Source organism: Mustela lutreola, chromosome 4 (genome assembly GCF_030435805.1).
Source record: "Mustela lutreola isolate mMusLut2 chromosome 4, mMusLut2.pri, whole genome shotgun sequence".
NCBI classification, from domain to species: Eukaryota; Metazoa; Chordata; class Mammalia; order Carnivora; family Mustelidae; genus Mustela; species Mustela lutreola.
The window spans coordinates 121,701,105-121,723,387 of NC_081293.1; the positions used below are offsets into that span (position 1 = coordinate 121,701,105).

General features: G+C 39.3%; 1 protein-coding gene and 1 long non-coding RNA gene across 8 annotated transcripts in view; one reads left to right on the forward strand and one right to left on the reverse strand.

Moving 5' to 3' along the window:
* The window catches only part of CACNA2D1 (calcium voltage-gated channel auxiliary subunit alpha2delta 1), a 504,453-nt gene extending 487,855 nt beyond the window's left edge, over positions 1–16,598 (reverse strand). For all 7 annotated transcript variants that reach the window (XM_059170974.1, XM_059170972.1, XM_059170973.1 and 4 more), the window contains exon 1: positions 15,953–16,598. In XM_059170974.1, coding sequence (XP_059026957.1) covers positions 15,953–16,047 — 95 coding nt within the window. In that variant the 5' untranslated portion in view covers positions 16,048–16,598. The remainder of the gene's footprint in view (positions 1–15,952) is intronic.
* On the forward strand, positions 16,579–22,041 carry LOC131829313 (uncharacterized). Its single transcript, XR_009352818.1, has 2 exons — positions 16,579–18,470; positions 21,419–22,041. It is a non-coding gene; the product is annotated as an uncharacterized LOC131829313 (long non-coding RNA).
* Positions 22,042–22,283: the final 242 nt, after the last annotated feature.

The following is a 22,283-nucleotide window of genomic DNA, read 5'->3' on the forward strand; positions in this document are numbered from 1 at the left end:
TATCTTCTACTCTCCTACAGAGGGGGTCGGACATGTGATTATGAAGGGACATGGCTCCCATGGAGAGGCTGTTATGTGGCAAAGGTGAAGGGAGTCTGTAGATACAAGTAAGATCTCAAACTGCTTGATTCCTAGTTAATCAAAAGAGATTATCTTGGGCATTCTATTTATTATTTTTTTTAAGATTTTCTATTTATTTATTTGAGAGACAGAGAATGAGCAGGGTGGAGGGGCATAGGAAGAGAGAGACACACACGGACTCCACGCTGAGCAGGGAGCCCGACACAGGGCTCCTTCCCAGGACCTGGAGATCATAATCTGAGCTGAAGGCAGATGCTCAACTGACTGAGCCACCCAGGCACCCCTCGGGCATTCTATTTAATCAGTTGAAAGTTGTTAAGAGAGACTGGGCCCCTCCTCCTGAACAGAGAGATTTTCCTGCTGGCCTTGAAGAAGTGAACCACTCCGTGAGAGGAAAAGAAGTGGCATCTAGGAGCTGAGAACAAATGGAAGCAGGGAGGAGGTACTCCTACAACCACGAAGATGTGTGAACAACCACATAAGCTTAAAAGAGGAAAAGAGAGTAACCCAAGAAGGGAGAGCAGGCCAGTCAACACCCATCGCAGCCTTGTGAGGCCCCGAGCAAAAGATCTAGATAAGCCATGGCTAGACTCCTCATCGAGAAAATGGTGAGAAAATGCACACTGTGTGAAAGCACTAAGTTTGTGGTAATATACTACACAGTATGAAAAACACCAAATCGAAATAAATAAATGAATCTAGACAAGGGATTCATATCTATCCATCTTCATGTAAAATGCCTTTATGAAGATGCTGTCTGGTTTGCTTTCACTTAAATCGGTGGTCAGTGCTCAATCCCTTTTATGGAATTTGATTCAAATCTTCTTGGCATACATGTTGAGAATTTAACAGGTTTCCTGACTTCTCTCATTTAATCACTAGGAGGAAAGTGAGTCAACTGGGCATGCACACACACACACACACCCCTCAGAACTTTAAGATACATGATGAGCTTAAATACAAATTTTTCTTGAAAAATTAGAATTTATATTTTTCACAGTATAATATAATTGATTTATACTTTTTTTTTTAAACACTTCATGATAGGGGCATCTGGGTGGCTTGGATGCTTGGGCAGCCGACTCTGCTTCAGCTGGGCTGGTGGTCTCGGGGTCCTGGAGTCAAGCTCCGTGTCAGGCTCTGCACTTGGTGGAAGGGCCTGCTTGGGAGTCTCTCTCTCCCCCTCTGACTATCTCCCTCTGCCCATCCCCCACTCCAAGCAAGTGCATTCTCTCTCTTTCTCTCTCTCTCCCCCGTCTCTAAAATAAATGAATCTAAAAAAATTCATATTAATTTATCCCTCAAGGTAAAATATATTTATCACTAGTCTTACAAGGGGGAGAGGGGCACCATTCTATGTTATACATAGTATCACAATTGTTCCTGATATGGTTTTAGAGTTACCAGCTTCAGGTAGAAACTGGTTATTACTATCTACTATTACTGGAAATATAGCATCAAGAGAGAACATCTATAGGACCTCTTTCGCAGAACAATTTCATCAGGTAGACAATGAACCACCAACGCTGTTCTTCTGTACACAAGAAGGCTACATCACTAACTTCATTACATTTTTCTTAATATGCCCCTCAACCAGATACAGAAAGAAGCCTGGTACCATACTATGCTTTAGTGCAATTTAGGGGTAGCACACAGTATTAGAAAGCACAGAAAACATCAAACTTCAGAAAGATCAGAAGAGAGAAAACTGAAATACGGGGGAGGGAGGTGGGATCTTTTCCAAAACATACCCACAGGCACTGGAGTACTTGAGTACCTAGGAAGATCTAGTTTCTGTTCAACAGACACACTATAATACCAAGTTGTTAGGAAATAGTCGGGTGCTGAGCAATTAGCTGTCAGAAAGTCCTAAAGCCAGGAATTCTTCCTCAGGTCCCACATTATTAGTGGGAACCTAAGTCACCTGACTCCACAAAAGTCTCTTGCTTCTAATGAAATTATATTCATTCGGTGCTTTCTATGTGCCTTCGCTTTACATGAATTAACATTCTTCATTCTCCAAACCTTGAGGAGGTTTTACCAACCATTCAAGTTACCCAGTTAATAACTGGACAGCTAAGCTCTGAATCCAGACTTTCAATCAACTTGGCAAGTTCCATGAGAGAATTAAGCCGTAATGTTCCAAAGCAACCATCCATTTAAGAAGTAACTTCTCGAGGTTCCTGGATGGCTCAGTGGGTTAAGCCTCTGCCTTCAGCTCAGGTCATGGTCTCAGGATCCTGGGATTGAGCCCCATGTAGGGCTCCCTGCTTAGCGGGGAGCCTGTTTCCCCCTCTCTCTCTGCCTACTTGTGATCTCTTTCTCTGTGTCAAATAAATAAATAAACAAATAAAATCTTAAAAAAAAAAAGTTACTTCTCTGTGCTTCGAGAATAGTACCAGTTATGAACCACTTCTGAGAGAACTGAGAAATAGTCTCTCAAATCACTGTCGGGGGTTTCTGCTGTTCCGATGAAGAAGCCTGGTTAGAAAGGCTGAACCACACCACAGATGAGCACTTTTTGAAATGTAAGAACATTGTAGTCAGGGCCAAGAATGAAGCTTTAATGATACTTAGCATGAATCCAACATCCAAATTCATTTAAAATACAAAAGACCTACATGTCTTGGGAGGAACCTGTTTTAACGTGGTAAGCTGAGAGGCTCTGGTCCCGACAGGCAGCTGACACAGCTCATCACCTCTGCCAGTGAGGTACAACCCAAAGTCAGGTGACCACCACCACACAAAGCATGAGGAACCATAAGCCCAGCCTCAGGACACTGAACAAAGTTCTGGGTTAGGTTTAACATAGTCCTCCCATTCCCACGCCCATTTCAGTGAAGGCTTTCTCTCAATGCTCTGATCTATTCAACATGAACAGAGTAAGAGATTATTTAGAAAAATCAATTAATTCCTAATAATGTCCACAGTCTGCCCTAGGAGTGGATTAAAACTGGGAGGAAAAACCTTCAGTTCTACGGGTCTCAAAGCAAATGGGATGAAAGAAACTAACAGTTTCCACCCTTCACTCCGTAAATTCAGGGGGAAATATACACACACCAGACTTGATGGCTTCTCATCTAAGCCTCAGAATTTCCCTAAGAGGTATAGAATATGATTCCCCTTTTACAGAGCACGAAACTGCAACTCAGGTGAACTTCCCATGATTACACAGACTGTATCAGAGGCAGGCTTTAACCTTCATGCTACCGGACTCAAAACTCTGTTTCTTTCAACCATATCAAAGTGCCTAATTTGAGTCCCTGAGACTTTCAGAAGACAGACTAGTCTGGTTCTGGCTTTGCTCAAGTGTCTATCAACATGCTTCCGAGCAACTTTCAGGGGCAAGTGCAACAATATGGAATCACCGTGGGGTTTGAAAGATGTGAAAGAGTGGGATCCACGGGACTCAAAGCTGACCAAAAATTAAAATTGTAATCAGCAAGCATACATCCTATCCCAACCGTTTTGATGCTTCAATTAGTCCTAATGAAATTTGCAATCCTTCATATCTATGACAGCACTTCTGGGTATTAGGAAGCACTTTCAGCTTTTATGTCTTCTAAATATATATTCTACATCCAGGTAACACATCTGAATCTAATAAAGTACACTTTACTAAAGTTCTATTATTTTCATTTTATATAAATTATGTTTCTATTATATACAATATTTACATACAGTATGTTTACATTTGTACATATAATGTTTAATATATAATATATATCATTCTAATATATTGTTATATATGTAATAAATATAAATATGGTGTATATATATGGAATATATTTATATATACCATATTTATATGCAGCATATAAATATGATTCCTTGCAATTATTTAGGGTGGGGAGGCAGAGGAAACAGAAAAAAGAAAGAAAAAAACAGATTCTGAGCAACTTGTTGATACCAGGTTTTAGATCCCGGTGCATATTATAAAAATGGAATTCCAAGGGCCAATCTACTTCACTTGTAGAAAAACCCAGAAAGGGTGGGACCAAATCCAAGGCTTGAAATCCTCAAACCACCCCTCTGTCATGGTCATTTACACCCAGGGACCCAGCTGGCTTTTAGACAACACACAGACAAGTTGTGTCACATCTGATAATTTAAGGAGACGAATGACCTCATCTAATTAACAAACATGGTTTGCTCTGTGATGAGTTACCATTCCCCCATGTTTATTTATTACCGTAGAGTATTAATATAAATTTTAAACAATTACTCACCAGCAGACCTTAACACCATGCACCAGTCCCCTGGGAACTGAGCTCCCCATGCGCAATAAAATTTCCCTCATGAAAATTAATCCTGATTTCTACATGTATATTGACAGAAAAATCAGGTGTTTGGAGAGACACCCAAGCATTCTGTATGTCTAATTGAGAGCAGTCTGTCCACCATCCATTGTGCCTATCCTCCTGAGGCTTCACATGGCCCATTTGTTCGTCTCTCCTAACATTTCTGCGAATGTAAATTTAAGTCAATTCTAATATAATGTCAAGACAATGAAGGGTTCAGTATTTTTAAGATGACAAACATCATAAGAATCTTGCACATCCCTTTTCGTGGCAAATGTCAAGATGACTGCCATAAAAATGCCGGTCCTTGGCACTTGAGAACGAGTGGCTTCAATGGTATCCCCAAGTTGTACTACTCATGGGTCATGTTATTAATGCACATTTTCATCTAAAACATCGCTCTCCTCCACAAATCAATTAGATGTGTTCAGTAGTAATTTTATTTAGGTGTTTTATTTCTACCAACAAAAGATGAGAGTCTGTGGCAAGCTGACCTCCATTTATACCGTAAAGGGAAGGGGTGGGCTTAAATGAGTGTAACTAATCATGCTGGATGAGTCAAAAGAAAATTGGTCTTTTTCAGTAGGCTCTTGGCAGATTTTTACCAACTTCTGCGTTGGTTGCTAAAAATGCAACTGGCCTCAATTTTACTCCTCTGTGCTCACCCAATTTGTAGGGTTGTCTGAACTCATTTCTATAAACATCGTGGCCACATTGCTTTATAAACTTTCCAAGAGTCTGTCTCCAAGCTGAAAACTCACATCTGTGTTTGAAAATGAGAGGTTATCAGCAAAGGGAAGGCTTTTTAAAAATAGATTCAACTTCCTGGGGCACAGTTCTCAGACAACAGGTGTTGGCTGAAACGTCAAGATAAAACACATCAATTCTTTTGTGGTTCTGCTGTCTTCATGGTCCCTTTTAGGACACGGGTTGTGTCCTAAACCCTGAGACGGAACACTTCGCTCTCACTAGTCCTTTCATTTCCGCTTTAGGATTAAAGACTACACAAGGCCTAGGAAAAGATATTTCTCAGGCCTGCTAAGTGTTCCTTTGCCCCTTCATTTCAGGCTTTTCTAATGGCCTGAGAGATATATTAGTCCAAGAATCTAGCTCACTAAACCTCAGTCATCAATTCATGATCTCTGGAAGACAGAAAACTCACCAAGTGATACAAATAATAAAGTCTGCCCGTTAAACAGTCCTGCAAATTTCCCCAAGCATCCTCTCCTCTGAGCCTTATAATGTAACACTGGGGTTCAAGATTAAGTTAATATTATCCTTGTTCTGCAGATGGAGATGTTGAAACTGAGAGTTGGTTCTACTCCGCTTTACAATGACGCCTCTTTGCCCTCGACCCCACGGCTGGACTATGCAGCCAGGCTGGACTATGCAGCCAGGCTGAACTATGCAGCCATCCGCAACCGGAGCAGATGGGAGGGTGGAGGCCAGCACATGGAGCTCCGGCCGTAACAGGACAGCCAAGTTCAGCAGGTAGGGGTCGGATTCTGAACCAATCTGCTTGGAATCAAATTTTTAGGCCCTAAGAAAACCCTGAAAAGTTCTTCATATTCTAAAGTTACCTTTCCTCATCTATAAAACAGGGAAGATAATAATACTTCTCTTAGGGGACCAGCTTGAGGGTTCAATGGCTTAGAAAACACACCATGTTAATTCCCAGCACTTGGCATACACCAGCAGCTGCAATTGATCAGAAAGCAAAATTATAATCCCTGGAAGAAGGCTGTTAGTAATTACTCATGTCTGCACAGGCTGCGGGAAGAGACATCAACATAGACTCAAGTACACTGTGAATACCTACAAGAGAGAAAATAAGAGTAAAGTCGCAAAAGGGAAATAAACAGTCCACTCCTCCTGTCTGACTCTACTCATCTCTTGTTACAAACCACAAGGGTGGTTTTTCCACACTGAGCTGGGACCAGTGAGATCAAAACTGATTCTTAGATCCACTGACATTTGCGATCCAAGCCATTCATTCAAGTCATCTCGGACACTCAGGGAACCGCTGTGACGGCAGCTGCGGTCATTTCCAGATCTTTGGGAGACCTGAAATGCCTTTTTAAGGAGCGACCAGGGTCAGGCTTTGCAGGAATATTCAGGGGCGGGGGGGGGGGGGGGGGGGGGGGCTGGGTGGGAGCACTTACAGGGTGGGGCAGTAAACTACCCCAATCTGCCAAATAACAAATAAATTGTGTTACTGGCCAAAGAAAGAACTATTTGCTCTTTTTTTTCTTTTCTTTTCTTTTCACTGATATCTTGCAACATCTTCCTACAATATGCATATATTAAAATCTGCAAAACTACACAGACCTTCATGGTAATCTGTCCCCAAAATAAGGTAAAGAAAAAAGAAAAAGAAAAAGAAAGGAACCAAATGTTGTTGTCCAAAGGGAATACAGTGGTAAAATAGAGTTTTGTTACTATCAAGTTAAGAAAGACGCTAGTTGGTATAACTCAAAATTTGAACACTGCTAATGTATATGTATTACATTTCTGAATCATGTCATTCCTTTTTGAGAATGGAATCTGTAATCTGGAGCATTCCTTCAAAAACATCTCCAGCAAATTAAAAGTGTGTCTATCCTGTTCTCCAACCATCTGCTTTAATTCTCAAGGCTGTTTCATATTTCAGAAGTTACTTTGTAAGACATTGTTCTTCCTCTTGATCCCTTCCTCACCTGCCTAGGTCAGAACATTCTCCCATCAATCACAGCCTCTCTCGGCTCTTTCATCTCGCCGTTTGGCCTTCTCCCTCTGATAAGCCCAAATCTCCCGTCTGGTAACACTTACCTAGTTGTCTCTACAACCTTGCCCACCCTCCACAAGCCTTTTTCTAAGAACCATCTCCTGCTCTATTCATGGTAATAGCAACTGGCCTGTTGCAATGTAGAGCCTCCCCGGGAGATGGTACCAACGTGTGCAGGAGTGACCCAAGAAGCCGAGGCAACCAGAGTCCTTTTTACAAACCCCATCTCCCAGTCACAACTGAACGGGCTATAGATGGCTATCCGGCCCATATTCAGAATATCGACATACCTTGTTTAGGAGGCTATGTTTTGGACTAGGACTCTAGTCTCAACCCGGTTCGAAATTTCAGTGGAGAAAATGTAAGCCCTCACTGCCATTCAGTAAACACCGGGAAGCAGAGAAAGCCGATTTGCAGGCACAGAGAGGAAGGAAGACTTAGGCAAAGAAAACCAGGGACGGGAATGAGAGATGATCCTGATGGCAGTCCCACCCCCTTCGGCAGTTGTTGGCACATGCTTGACCTTAACTCCCATCAGGGATCGTCCCTTCGGCCACGACCACTAAAAAATATTTCCCCTTTTAAGATAGTCCTATGGGTTTTTACTATGTACAATTCCAAATTGCTTGATAGAACTCTTTATTCTGTAAACAAAAGAATGCCAAATCCCTTAAACTTCCTTTCTGAACAAATTCATTGCAAAGTGCCTTTAAAGTACCTGCACTTGCTGTTACAATGCCACCGGCTACCAACTCCTCAAGGCACTGAAACCACGCTTCCTTCTTCAACAGTCTACTGGAACTGTTGCCTTATATTATCCAAGTCTTCTCCAAATACCTATTTCTAACGGCCTAACAGTCATCTACAGAGACCCTGCAAACTCAAGATGTCCATTAGTGAAACTACTAGTACTTCCACCATTCCTCCTGTGTTCTCTAGTCTACCAAGTTCACTGTAGCCTGGTTTACCTGATAGGGCTCTTAGAATCACCTCTGACTCATCTCTTCCTGATTCCTCAAATCCCATAACCAAGAGCACCTGAAATTTTACTTCTGCCTTATGTTTCCCATCTGCTCTGCTCTCCCCTCACCACTATTCTTTTTTGGACCTTAGGCATCTCTCGCTCTGGGAACGATGCAATGGTTTACTAATGGCTCCCCCTGTCTCCACTTCAATTACGGGCTCTCTTGAATCTATCATCTACATACTGTGATTCAACACGTATTACTTTTCCTTTTTTAATTTTAAAAAACCGTAGGATGAAGGCCAACATTGTTTGAGTATGCAGAGCTGGGCTACCATAAACGTCCACATTGTTGGGAACGCTGCCCATCCCCCACTTCGGGTCTTATAAAATTACAGCCCTGATGCAAACATTTTACAACCCAGACTCAAACCCAGCAACATCTCTTCCCATCTGGAAGCCCTATGCCTAATACAAAATAGATGGTTTTTCTTCAACATGCTATGTGCTTTTCCTTAGTCATGCTCTGACAGATCCCTGGCTCCTTTATAGCAGGTTTGGAGATGTAAATGTCTTCCTTGGGGACTCTCTTCCTCATTTTGGATATTCTGCATGTAGTTCAGTGCACTACATAATTTACACTGAATACCAATACCTGCGTTAATCATTAAATTACATGTGATGTTAAAAATACTCGAATCAGGAGACATTTAGAAAAAAGCGCCAAGTAAAACATAATGTGTACTATGTACTCAGAAGTCCGAAGCCTACCTACCTGGAAGGTATTTCATTCTAATTGTCATCTAATTGAAGAAATTTACTTCTGGAATTTCTTTTTTCATGATCAGCACTTAAGCTTTTAATAAAGTGTTATACTAATATCTCTTATCTAATTAACCATTATCCCAAGGTTTTCTTTAAAAAGAATTATGCTTAATTGCTTCTATATTTGAGATCTTGACAACTGTATGGTCTTTGATTTTTAAGGTGAATGCCCATATTATAAATATTTAGGTTTCTATAAATGAATATGTTCAGGAAACATAATTTCCAGGATAGCCATGCTCAGTTGGCAAGTGGCGGGGGGGGGGGGGGGGGCGGATTTTAAAATTACTAGTAGCCCCTTTAGCATCCTTAATGTAAATTCGCACCACGTGTAAATTGGAAAGCTCCTTTGTCTGCCCCTCGTACCCATGCATCATTTCTCATGGTATTTTCACCACAACAACTCTTGATCACTTTTCTAAAACAGATTTCCTGAGTGTGCCTAAGCCCATTTATTTTACTGAGCCATTCTTCCTTTAACCCTCAAAATAAGACATCATTAATGTCTAAACGTCCCTTTCTATAGCCTGACAGTAGGCACCTTAGACAGAGAACAATTTTATTAGCTCTTTCTCCTCTTTCCCCTAATTATCTCCCAAAGTAGGTGGGAAAATGTCAAAAGAAACAACTGTCTAGACCGTTTGACAATTTTGGTAGAAGTGTTGATCATGTATTCCAGATTTATCTGTGCATCAAAATCCCTCAACAATTTCCCTATAGAGACAAATGTCCGAGGATAAAGAGAAAGGCCCCTGAAACTGTCAAAGAAGATTCAAACAAGAAGGTCCTGAGGTCTGGTCACAGGTCACTTGGTAGAAAACAAAGCAAAAACTCCCCATTTGATCTGATGTTAGAGACAAATAATAATAAATCATGATTAAGAGTAAATGCATAGCTGTATGAAAGAGAGAGAAGTAGCAATTAATTGTTTGAAGAATACAGGAGTTATTTTTCCGGTTTGCCCAGAGACAACTATAATAAATTTTTAATGACCCAGGAAAAAGAATTTTCAAATTGACAGTAAGATCATGCCCAAATCTGAAGCCTTTAAAATGGGCAACACCATTATTATCCATTGCCATCATTTCTACTTTCAGTTGTTCTTCCATTTATGATACAGAATTTTAAATGTATCTTAATTTTTTTAATCCAGCAGAAGCATATGGTTAAAAAAAAAAAAAATCAGCAGAAGCAAATGTTAAAATAACATTTAGCCAGAAATATCCCGCATTCATATTCAAAGAGAACTTTAAATATTGCTTCATATGCAACAACCTGATCCTGCATTATTGAAATTAACTGTAAAAGTGTGCCAGTTCGTTGAGGCCACAATATCAATCCTTTCCTTGTTTATGATCTCGTTAAAATCTGTATAAATGGCAATTTTAAAGGAGCAATAATACTGAATTACTACAAATTATATAAACCTGTAACAGAAATCTAAGTTCATATTTTACAAATAAAATTTTTTTAAACTGTTCATATTTATACTTTACTCCTAAAGCATGTCACACCAAATATGTTTAATTCTCACAAATTTCTAAGTATCCCATATCTAAATGGCCAAAATAAAATCCACTTAGTATGCAAAGGTCTTTTAATAGGTGCCCAACATTTAAAAGCAATAGTTTCTTTCCCATACTTATTTTGCTAAAAAGATGGCAAAATCATACTTTGTTACTCATCAGTTATGTTAACAACTCATCTCTATAGGACCTGAGCATTTCAGGCTACTTTTGTATACAGTATCTCATTTGATTCTCTTCACAAATTATTCTGAAACGCTAGTGTTATAAAATATTTTGAAAGAGATTCAATCACGAAAAACATATGTGGATTGGCACGAATCTTCAAGCATACATGACTGTGGATTGGCACGAATCTTCAAGCATACCTCACTGACATTTTTCTACCCTAGCAAACCACTTGAAGGTTAAAAGAAATACATGTCTGTGCATGCACTGATAAATAGATACATAAAAAGAAAATACCACCTAATAAATAAAATACTATAATACAAAGTAGGCGAATTATCTATGTATGCAATGTTAATATTTTAGACCCTGAAGGAAAAGGTAACTATATTATTTTTACAAAGTACTACCATTTTTATTTCCATTAACACTGAAGTCAATTGCCTTTTTCTTTCAAATCTGTCAACAATATGACACAATGAGTTTCATCATTTGGGACACACACACACACACACAATAAATCATGCATAAGCTACACGGTTTACCATCTTGATACAGTTCAGTTTACTGGAAAGCAATCCTATGAAAGGCTTGGGGACATTGGGTACTAGACATAAACAACCTATGAAAAGAAAAAGTAGCTGACACTGTGTGACACAGTGTCTGATGCACACATGAGCCTTAAGTAAATGAGGACGGATGTGATAGAACAGAGCTCCTTCCCCACGGTGAACAGCTCACACACTTTCCTGAAATACTACAACAATACTACTACAAATGATGGAAGGCTAACACTTTAGTAATAACAAAATGTTACTTTTTTAGAAATACTGAAACAAATTCTGACTTTTTCAAACTCTTATCAAGTATGTTTATGCTGGAACTGATTATGTCTATACAAGTAAAAGACTGAAGGAAATCAACAAATCAGATGATTTCCCTAAAATATACTTGACCTTTATTTTAACCACTTAAGTATCCAGTTGAAGGTTACCAACAGTGCAAAGACATTTATTAGAAAATAAGATGTGCATTAAGAAGAACAGATTACTTTCCTGGAAATCTGTATCCGTATTAAAAAACAGGGAAAAAAGCAAAACTTCTGTGTGTGTGTTTTATAGAATGATATTCCAGAAAACATATCAATTAAATAATACTTTGTTATGGGTACAATTTTTAACTCTTTAAAAATTCCTAAAAGCAGTGCTCGCTTCGGCAGCACATATACTAAAAATTCCTAAAAGCATTGTTTTTTCTTACATATAGTTATAAACCTAAACGGTAAATGTGAATACCTAATTTGCATGTGTTATGTATATTTTTGCAAAACCTTACAATGTATAAATCCGAGAATGAAAAGCATTTTATTTTTTTTTAATCAATGTTGGAGAAATAATAGGAAAGTGTCTGTACAGTCAGATTTCTTTGAAGAAGATTTATTTTCAGAATGAACAACTTGCTATAGATTTTAATTTTAGATGCACTTATTAAATTATAATTAAACCAGTAAAAGCCATACTAAAATAATAAACATATGTTTTATTTCCTTTTTACAAGCCATAATAAGCTTAGATTCTTATACCTTTCCAAAATGCTTTTTAGATCACTTCCATTACACTCTGCTTAATGCTCATTCAAATGCCGATCCAAACAGCTACACATATATCCACGTATAAATATTAAGATACCATGTTGCTACTTATCTGAAAAACATACCTACTGTTGCATATTTTAAATATACACCTGTGGAATAATAGATGTCTTATAGTTAAGCTTATGAGAACAAATTGAAGACCTGAGAAAGGGATTTATTAATGTCATTGTTCTTGGGTTCTAATTTATGCTTTTTACCTCATATTTTAGCTTAAGGCACATTTCCTTCTACATGTAGTATGTGAATAGAAATTGTTAAGCCCAATGAAAATAATTATATCACTTCTAACACGTGAAAAAGATAACCATTCCAATGTTATGACATAAACTTATTTTCTACAGCCTTTAAATATAAATTTAAAGAAAAAAAATATTTATATCTGAAGTATTTAAACCCCAAAGTACTATTCTTTCATGAAATATATCTATTTCCTGTAGATACCTGTAATTCTTATTAATATATGTATTCTATTACACCGTTTATATTAAAATCCCCATATAACAATGGGCTTTCAGCCAATTATTCTGACTGATTGGTGTTATGATATGACTTAGATAGAACTTTAACCTTAGTAGTAGTTATAACTACAGTGACTTTTTTTCTTTTAAACCTGGATTTGTAAATAGATTCTAAAATAAAGAGCAACAGAGTTAAGTTAACATTACAATACTGGCTAACATACATATTATTCTGAGTTTTAAAACAGAAGTATTTTCATTAACGTGCTAAGAAATTATTTCTAGAACAAGCAAGAACTCCCTATTTGAAAACTCTACCTTAAACTACCAATATAACGTGTGCATACTATAACATCAAAATGATGTGATTTCCATTTATATATAAACCAATATGCATTAGGTGATTGATACCATCTGGCATATTTATGATTCACACTTTATTGAGACAATCATTTCCAGAAGAAAAGCCTAACCTAGCAAAAGAACTGTATCAAAATTCCTTTCTTGGTTGGGGGAGGGGAACCTTGTAATTTTAGTGTTAGGTCTTAGAACAGTTTACACTTAAACCAGAAGAATATGCTCTATGAGGATATATGCTAAAGCAGGAAAAATTTAAAAAGAAATTTTAAATGACACATTTGTTTTATTATAATAAAACTTAAACCTTTAATATTACTGTAAACACTACTTTAAAAAATTAAAGCTTTGTATTAGTAATTCTAATTCAAGATTCACTCCAGTGATTGCACAATTAATTTTATACTGTGTTGATGGCATGCTCTTCTTCTAAAACTACTGATACTGCTTTTTCTGGGAAAAATAAAATTGTCAAAAAAAAGAATTTATTAATGATTTCCAGAGAAATTTATATAAAGAATGTAATAGTTTGCCTTTAACGATACTATAATCTTTGTACTGAGTTTTTATAAGCTTGAAATTTTTCCCAAGATTTGAGATTTATCATGATAAACACTCGATACCAATTCTTTTCTTGCAAGAAAAGCAAATGGCACGCCTTGATAAAATTAACACTGCACTTTTTAAAATTTCATAAAGTTTATTCAGAAACCTAACTAGAAGTACAAATGTCAACTATCATTTCTCCTCTCCTCAGAAGATGGTATTTTAACTTTAGAAATAAATGACTGAAGACACACAAGACTTACATAAATAGCGTTAATGTTACCTACAGGAGACCGACTTAGCTCCACAAACTCTTTTATTAAGCTTTCACTCTACAAAACTATTAATGTTTCATATTATTTGAAAATACCTTAAATTCCCACTCTTAAAAAATAAAATTTTATATTCTTTCAAAGGAAAGAAATTGTGGTTTCCTAATTCCTATTTTTCTTCACTATTTATTTTCTTTCTTGTCTCCAGTGAATCTCTGACCATAAACACTAAGCTATTTTAATTTTTAGGAAAGAATTTTTTGTAGATGTCCTCACAATAAGGATCTGTACATTAATATTTTACAATGGCATGTTCAGGAATAAAAGGTTGCATTTTGTTGTATCTTTTAAAAGTCACAGTTTCACCCAGTGAGGGGAATGATGCATTCCCTCCAAATGAAAGAAATACTGATAAATTGTCAGTTAAAAATATGTAAACTGCACACACCGCCTCCTTTTTAAAGAGCCACTTCTTTATTTGATACAAATGCAAGCGAGTCACTTGAGTTCTCGCTCTATAGGCCAAGCTACAAAAAGAATAAAGAATTCAATCAATAAAGGTGTAATTTCCTAATAAGAGTGAATAATTTGGAGCATCTTTAGAGTAATTCTTAGCCTATATATTTCAAAATATCCACTTGGAACATCCTGCCAATTAAAGAAAGATCTACAGATGGCATTTACCCTTTCGTTTCATCACAAAAAGGATCTGCAATCATTTTTATGGAAGATTATCTAAAAAGGAACATGACTGTAAATCAATGACAAAAAATACTCGACACTCCCCTTCTCCGGGTAAGAATGTGCATCCTTCGGATTCTTGCAATGACACCTAATGTAATAAATACTTTAAGCTGCATCTTAAATAACGCTGCAGGGTTTCAACTGGTAAAGGTTCACTATTAGCATCCACCCAAAACTCCAGTATTGAGCACGCAGCCAACAAAGGACAGCAAATAATTCCCAACAGCAGAAATACCGGGAAGGCTACCTTGGGCTTTGTTTTTGTTATGTAAAATGCATTAAAGTGACTCATCCATTTAAGATCACCTACTCTTAGAAGCTCTAAAGTAGCTTTATGGACCAAAATAAAAGCTTTCCCAAAATGCCCGATAGGCTCTTCATCGCATTTTAAAAAACGTGTATATATTTTTATGAGCTACTGACTTTGCTTCTTTTTTTCCAGCCTAAGAGAAAAGAGAATTATTTTTCATTCCCTTCCTGCCGTGTGACTATACAGTTACCTTTAAAAACTCTATTTTCCAGAACAGCTGCGAATTTTTTAAGTTATTTTAGAAATGTGAAAAATAAGGAAAAAAATTGCAGGCGACTCTGGAAACGTTCATCCCTCCCTCAAAGAATAGGTTCTACTCATTCTAAGAACGGGAACGGTGTGTCTGCCTGCACTTAGATGCTCCAGATGAAGGATGAGGAGGTTGGATGGCGTGGTCCCGGTACCTGCAAGCCCCCGGAGCGGACAGCACTCGAAGCTGCGCCGAGCGAGCACTCCTCGGATGAGACTGTCAAGTGCGCCCAGTAATTTGAGATCTAAATGAGTTTGGGCACTACAGCAATTAGAGAGCATCCCCCAGGCCATGCGCGGGAGAAGTCCACGCTACCCTGGCAAGCGTGAAATCACCTATTTGTAAAACACCCAAGCAAACACAACTTTTTTTTTTTCCCCCTGGACTGGGTTTGAGGACAGCGGGTATCTGGCTGGAAACTTTTTTCTCCCCAGTACAGCTGAACTCCTTAAGTCTAAAGAATCCTTTCCGAGACAGGCTGAGGCGCCGCGAGTCGTCGGCGGACGTTTCCCGGGACAGCCCGGCCCCACCGCGACGCCCGAGACGCCGGTTCGGCGCGCATTCCGGCGGCAAGCGGCGCGCACCTCCCGTTCGGCCTCTCCAGATCCGAGCCCCGATCGCTCCCCACCCCCACGGGCAGAAAAGCCCCGCGCGTCGGAAACCGTCCCCGCAACCAGCTCCCGCGGCACCCCTCGGCCCGCACTCCCGGACCTCCCCGGCCCGCCGACTTACGTGACGGCCGAAGGGAACGGCTCCTCCGACGAGGGGCCGATCAGCCAAGATTGGAAAAGTGTCAGAGTCAAGGCCAGCAGGCAGCCAGCAGCCATCTTCGAGATCGAAGATCAATCCCGCCTCCCTCCCCAGCCGGGGGGAAGGAATGGTGCTGGAAACCGCGGGAGGAGAAGGCGCTCGCTCTGCCCGGACCGCGGACGTCTGGAGAGCTGGCGCGCCCGGGGCCGGGGCGCGGACTGGCTCGGAGGGCGGCAGGGGCGAAACCCGGCGCGAGGGAAGGGGCGGCGGCGGGCGGACCCACTAGCGCGCGTCGGCTGCTCCGCGCCGCGGCTGCCGCGCCTCCGCCGCCATCAAGGGCGACTTTGGAAACAGACCTGGGCGAGTCCGCCGGCGCTCGCGCGCTCTCGCTATCTCAGTGCCTCCCGATTTCCTCCCTGATTTATTCCCCCGATTGCCGGGGGAGCGGGAGGAGGAGGAGGCGGGGGCGGAGGAGGGGTGACGGCGCTGGGGAGCGGGTGGGGGTGGATGCGGGAATGGGGGAATGGCAGGCGGAGAGACTTGTGGCAGGGAGAGGCTCCGTCTGGCTTCTCCGGGCAAGTCAGAGGGAGGTGGCTGGGGGTGGGCAGCAGGAGGGCTGGGCGTCAGAGCAGTCGGGCGGAGACGGGCCCGGAGCAGCCCTCCATACAAGGCAGAAAGGAACTCCCAAAGTCGGCGTCGGCTTGCTCCCGCCGCCCGGCGTGAGGCGGGGGAGCGGACCCAGCCCTGCGGGGCTCCCGGGGGACAGCCAGCCGCCCAGCGGGCATCCACAGGCTGGAGAGCTCCAGCCGAGTACTTGGCTTGCGTCTTCGGGGGTTATTTTTGCACAGGCAGGAACGTTCCCCCGGCCCTTCTCCAAGGCGCAGAATCCACTGCCTGCCTAGGAATCGTGGAGAAGTGATTTGACAACAAATGCAGGAGGGGGTTGTATTTGCATTTTAAAGCACCGCTTTCGACTCTACCAGGTGGCACTATTTATTTGCCCCGGAGTGCCAGAGGCTAGAGCCTCTGGCATGGCTGAATGAGAGTCGTGCCAGCGGCCCCACGCCCAAGTAGGGCTCACCTGGCGAGGACCAAGCCTCAGGGCCCGGGCTGAGGACTGTCAGAGGAGGACCTGACGCTGTAAAAGCTTTCCAGACCTGCCGTTCGGTAGGACGGAGTGGGGAAGGAACGAATTCTCCTTCCCGGGAGGACAGTGCTGCCAAGGGCTTTTTAACATCCTAGTGAGACTACCTCCAAAAGGTTCAAAACGCCCTGCTTTGGCCCCTGGGCTGCCTTGCCTTGACAGGGCTGCTGCAGGAGTGAGTTCCCTTGGTCAGTGTGAAAGAAGAAAAGGGTAGGCAGCAGGAACAGGTGGCAGTTTGCGAAATGGCCTTGAAAGGCAGAGGAGGGATGAAAGGTGGGGGGGGGGGGGGGGAGGTGGATGAGCTAAGGAGCAGCCATATCAGACCAGTTTCACCTCCACCCCTAGGAAAAGCAATGGTGAGGCGAGCTCAGCCCTTCTAAAAAGAGCAGAAGGGTCTTGAATTAGGCCTCTCCCTAGGGCACAGGCCTTCTTCCAGAAGGAAATGGTGTGCCAGTGGTGGAAAGGTTTCCTTGAAAATCTTAAATTCTTAAACTCCCTATGGTAATGTATTGGAGCACTTTTGGCAGGAAGTGAAAAGAATACCATTCCTGATGGGAAAAAATGACCATCCTGCATATGGGTAAAACCTGTAATTATGGGATGGCAGTAAGATTTTTTAATTAGCTCCTTTTTTAGTTTCACCAGGACCTTGTGAAAAAAAAAGACCCTTATTAATTCAGAATTGATTTTCCAGCTTTCTGAGGGCAGCCTCCCCCAAACAGAGAAGACTCATAGTACTTACTAGCCAAAATGTTAAAGTGTATGTGATTTCATGATTCTTGACCCGGTGATGTTTTCTTCTCCCTTCCTCCTCCTTTTTTGTGCCTTATTTGTTTTCTTTATATGCTCTACATCTCTAGCTTGCACTCTGTTTCTTTCTTCCTATTCTGAGTGGCCTCACAAAAGGCCCCCCACAGAGACTTAACTTGGTTTGTTTTTTGCTAAGCATAAAGAGTGTGGCCACAGGAGCTGGCAAATGAGAAATGAAGTGGATGTAATGGGATTGAGAACTAGAGCTTGGGAAGGATATTTTATGTAACTGAAGATGGCCTTCCAGTCCAAATTTAGATAACCAAATAGTCAAGCCCATCATTTTTTGCTTCAATTTTTAATGATTCAAAAGCAGATTTTCTTTCGCAGCATGGGGATTACGAATAGCAGAATTAGATGCCCATTACTGTCTATGTGATATGTTGGTATCATAATAGCCTCCCTACATAAAAATATTGTATTATATTCTGTCAATTATTTCAGTAATGACTTCAGACTTCCTACTAAGAAAGTACACCGTTTCCAATTTATATCTCTAAGAGGAAGAGCTTAAAGAGCAAAAGGAATGTAATAAACTTCGAGAAGGTAAGTCAGCCTTCATTATTTGTTGGCCTTTGAGCCAAATCTCAGTTTCTTTGGGTTCCTCTGATGAAGCACTGTGTTCTCTAATACCCGAAGTTGATGAAGAAAAATACTGCTTCTACAGGTCTTTCTGAAAGTGCTGGTTATCAACTGTAAGCCTAAATCATTGCTTAGTATTCTGTTGCGAGGTTTGCTATTAAATGCTTTATTATCCTAAACCTTTCTAATGAGGATATTCCAAGTGTGGCTTGTATTTCTTATGTATGGTAACTAAAACGGGATCATTTTCATAACATAGCATTAAGTGTCTATTGGGTTAGCCATAGCCTTGTACAATGCATTGTTTCAGCTCCGTTAAGTTATTTTGAAAAACTCCATTAAAACCAGATCATATCCCATTAATTGGGATAAAATTTTGCTTATTCACCAAAATTGACTGTTCCAGATAAAATGTTTATGAAACATAAGGAATGATAATAAAACTTGTATTATGGGCCTCCATAAGCAAGAAGTCAGAAATCAATATCTACTATTCATTTAAGAGAAAATAATCTAATAAGGAAGATTAATGAGGATCAGCTGTCTGTATTAATCATTTTTAGAAGAAAGTTTAATCCAAAATATTTAGTTCTAACTTTTACTCACGACCAATTTATGATGTCTTCTAGCTCTCAATTGTTACTATATGTAAATGTTTAATTTGTTCCTTTATTAGAAATGGACAAAGAACAATATGAACCTAATGCCCATGAAATGTTCCCTCTTACTCCTTTTTGGTTTTAGGTTATACTATGCATATTGGTAGCATAAAATTTAAGTTTTGTTGCATTTTTCTGTGAGCATATTTTTGTATGTATATATAAGCATTTTGTGAAAAAAAATTTCAGTAAATCAAATCTAATTTCTTCAACATTTTTGCCTTATGAGTAAGAAAATATAACTACAATGTTTTGTTTTTCTCTTATATACAAACACACACAGAGAGACTCTAGAAAGAAAAAATGGTTCTCCTTGGCAAAAAAAAAAAAAAGAAAAAAGAAAAAAGTTAAAGGCAATGACTAATTTTCTGGTTTTTTTTTTTTTTTTTTTTTTTTTTTTATCCATTAAGAAACTAAAAAAGCAATGACAACAGGCCTTATTTATTTACATGCCAGAAGAAAGATAGGACCTATCTCTGAGATGTATAGTGTGAGTCAGAATCAGAAATACTTGCGATCTGAGGCAGTACACTTCTAAGCACACACAGATGTGTGCCAGAGAGAGTCAAAGTTAAAAACAAATGGACAGAAAGCTTCAACTATCTCTGTCCTTGGGGAATATTTTCAGGAGATGGGAATAAGAAAGAGAAAGCAATTCCCAGGAGAATGGTTAAGGGCGCATGTGAAGATTTTTACGTCAGTGTTCACATTCAGTATTTTAATGCAGCACAAAGAGGCCATTATAGAAAGAACCATAGAAAAGACACTACCTTGAGATGAAGAAAGATAGTCAAATATTCCTACAAAACAAGACAAATATTTAGAGGACTCTGTGGCCCAGGTAATACAGTTATTGACAAGGCATTAAACTTTTAAGGGAAGAATGGATGCAAAGTAACATTAAACAAATGCTAATGGATAGTAATAAATGAGTACAAAGTAACACTGAACAGGTACCAATTGGAAGCTTATTGTTTGCGCATCAGAATCCTATACTAACAAACTTCTGCTAATTTAAGTGTTAGAAAATATTACCAGTTATATTAAATGCTATCAAATCCTAAACCAAGCAATGCCTTTTATGCTACTGTGTTGTTAAATTTCTGCCAATGGTAGATTTCTTCACTTCTGTCTTTCAACCTTCTCCACTAAGTACAAGCACATCTCAGAAAAAAATCAGTACTTACATCATGACTTCCCATTAAAAAGCAACAAAAAACCAACAACTATTGAACTTGAAAATCTAGATTTCATTGTAAGATCCTCCTTCACTCTATAGACTTGGAGTTTTTGTTGTTGTTGTTGTTTTCTTTTTTTTTAACCATAAGTATAGGGAATCCATTTACTTAGGCCTACACAAAGGGAAGAATTCAGTTATTTATCCAAGCATTCAATAGCAGCAAAAAGACAATGGACGATGGTAAGAGATAGAGGGTAACACAGGAATGACTAAAACCAACAACCTTTGGCACGCCTTCCAGTTGTTTTGTTTGTTTGTTTTAATTTTACAGATGCAGCCTCTGATGATAAAGAAAAAGAAATATGGATGATTGGTATTACTCTGATACTAGGTTTCTAATATACTTGAACACAGTAAACCACCATTGTAACCTAGCATATTTCTATAAGATTGTAGGTATGTTATAGATCAAATTCACAGCCCATACAGATAATACAGAATTCACCTATTCATTGAGTGTTCATAGAAGCACCACAAATGGTGTTGCCCAAATTTCACCCCCTGCAGTAATGGATAATGGAGAGAAAATAAGAGAGCAGTCATCTTATTTTTATGAGCACAGATTTTAGGTTTATATGATTAAAGTTCCTGCTCTTATTGCAAAGAAGACATACCAGTAAACATAGAGTTACAAACCTACATTAGATAGAGAGATGACAAGTGATCTCTGTTTTACTCACCTATTACAGATGGGAGATGCAAACTTATAAGTTTGAGATTTGGAAACATTTGAAAATCAAGACAGTACAAATATTTGTATACAGTAATAACATATTCTTCTTAAAAGGTGAGAGGGAGATTCTAAAGGTTTCTAACAATTTGGGGAAGAAAGATAATGTGATGCCTAATCACCTAAAGAATATTGTTGTGTGCTATCTAATGCCCTATTTTTAATGTAATTAATAATAATTTCATATTTTTAAAACTAAGAATAAGTATCTACACAATTCTAAAAATAGCTTGCCTCATCTACAACTGGAAATTTAAACACATTTTCTTTTCCTTATTCACAGTTCCTTCAATTTTACTCTAAGGTGACCCATTCTGTAAGAATATGATCCTGTCCGAATGTTCACAGCCGGCTAAAAGAAGAGTTGATTTCATCAATTTGCCAAACTGGGTGAAGATAGCCCAAAGTAAAACAGCAAACTGAGTCTTAAGTTTCAACCTAAACAATTATTATCTGGATGTTACTGCAAGTTGTTCTGTTACCCGCTGATCAATCTATTTTTGCCAAGATAACATTCATTTTTGTGGATAGAATTTATAGTGACAGGACACTTGCAGAGTAAATGTCAGTAAATTACACAAATGCATATAACTCTAAAATATCATCTGGATAACTTCAAAATGTAAATTTTTATTTTTGTAATATCCTAATAACATTTACAAATCCAGCTTCCATTAGTAGGAATTTAACTTCCTTTAATTATGTCACTCACAGTGTTCGTAGTCATTATTTATAATAAGAACATGCATGAAAATATTTTGGTTGGGAGAGCTGTGTAGACTTAATCATCTTTGTCTCTTTACTAATACCTGAAATTCCTTATACTCAAGACCTGCTATTTTTAACAGTAGAGTGTTATGAGATTTTCTATGTATTGGATTGATTATGCAATTGTTTTAAACTGCATTTCTATTCCTCAAATTATATACAACTTCTCCCTGTGAACAATGACACAGTGCTTATCACAGATGAACTGTCATCATAAACTTATTTACAACACAGAGACAAAACTTCAATTCAAGCCTTAACAAATGTCCATGATTCATCAGTGTTCAGGGACAGAACCCAGTTCTGCTGTTTTTTTCCCCTTTTCTTCCTGAAGTTAACTAGCCAACCCCACTCCGCCCCTTCTCCACCCCTTCTTTTGA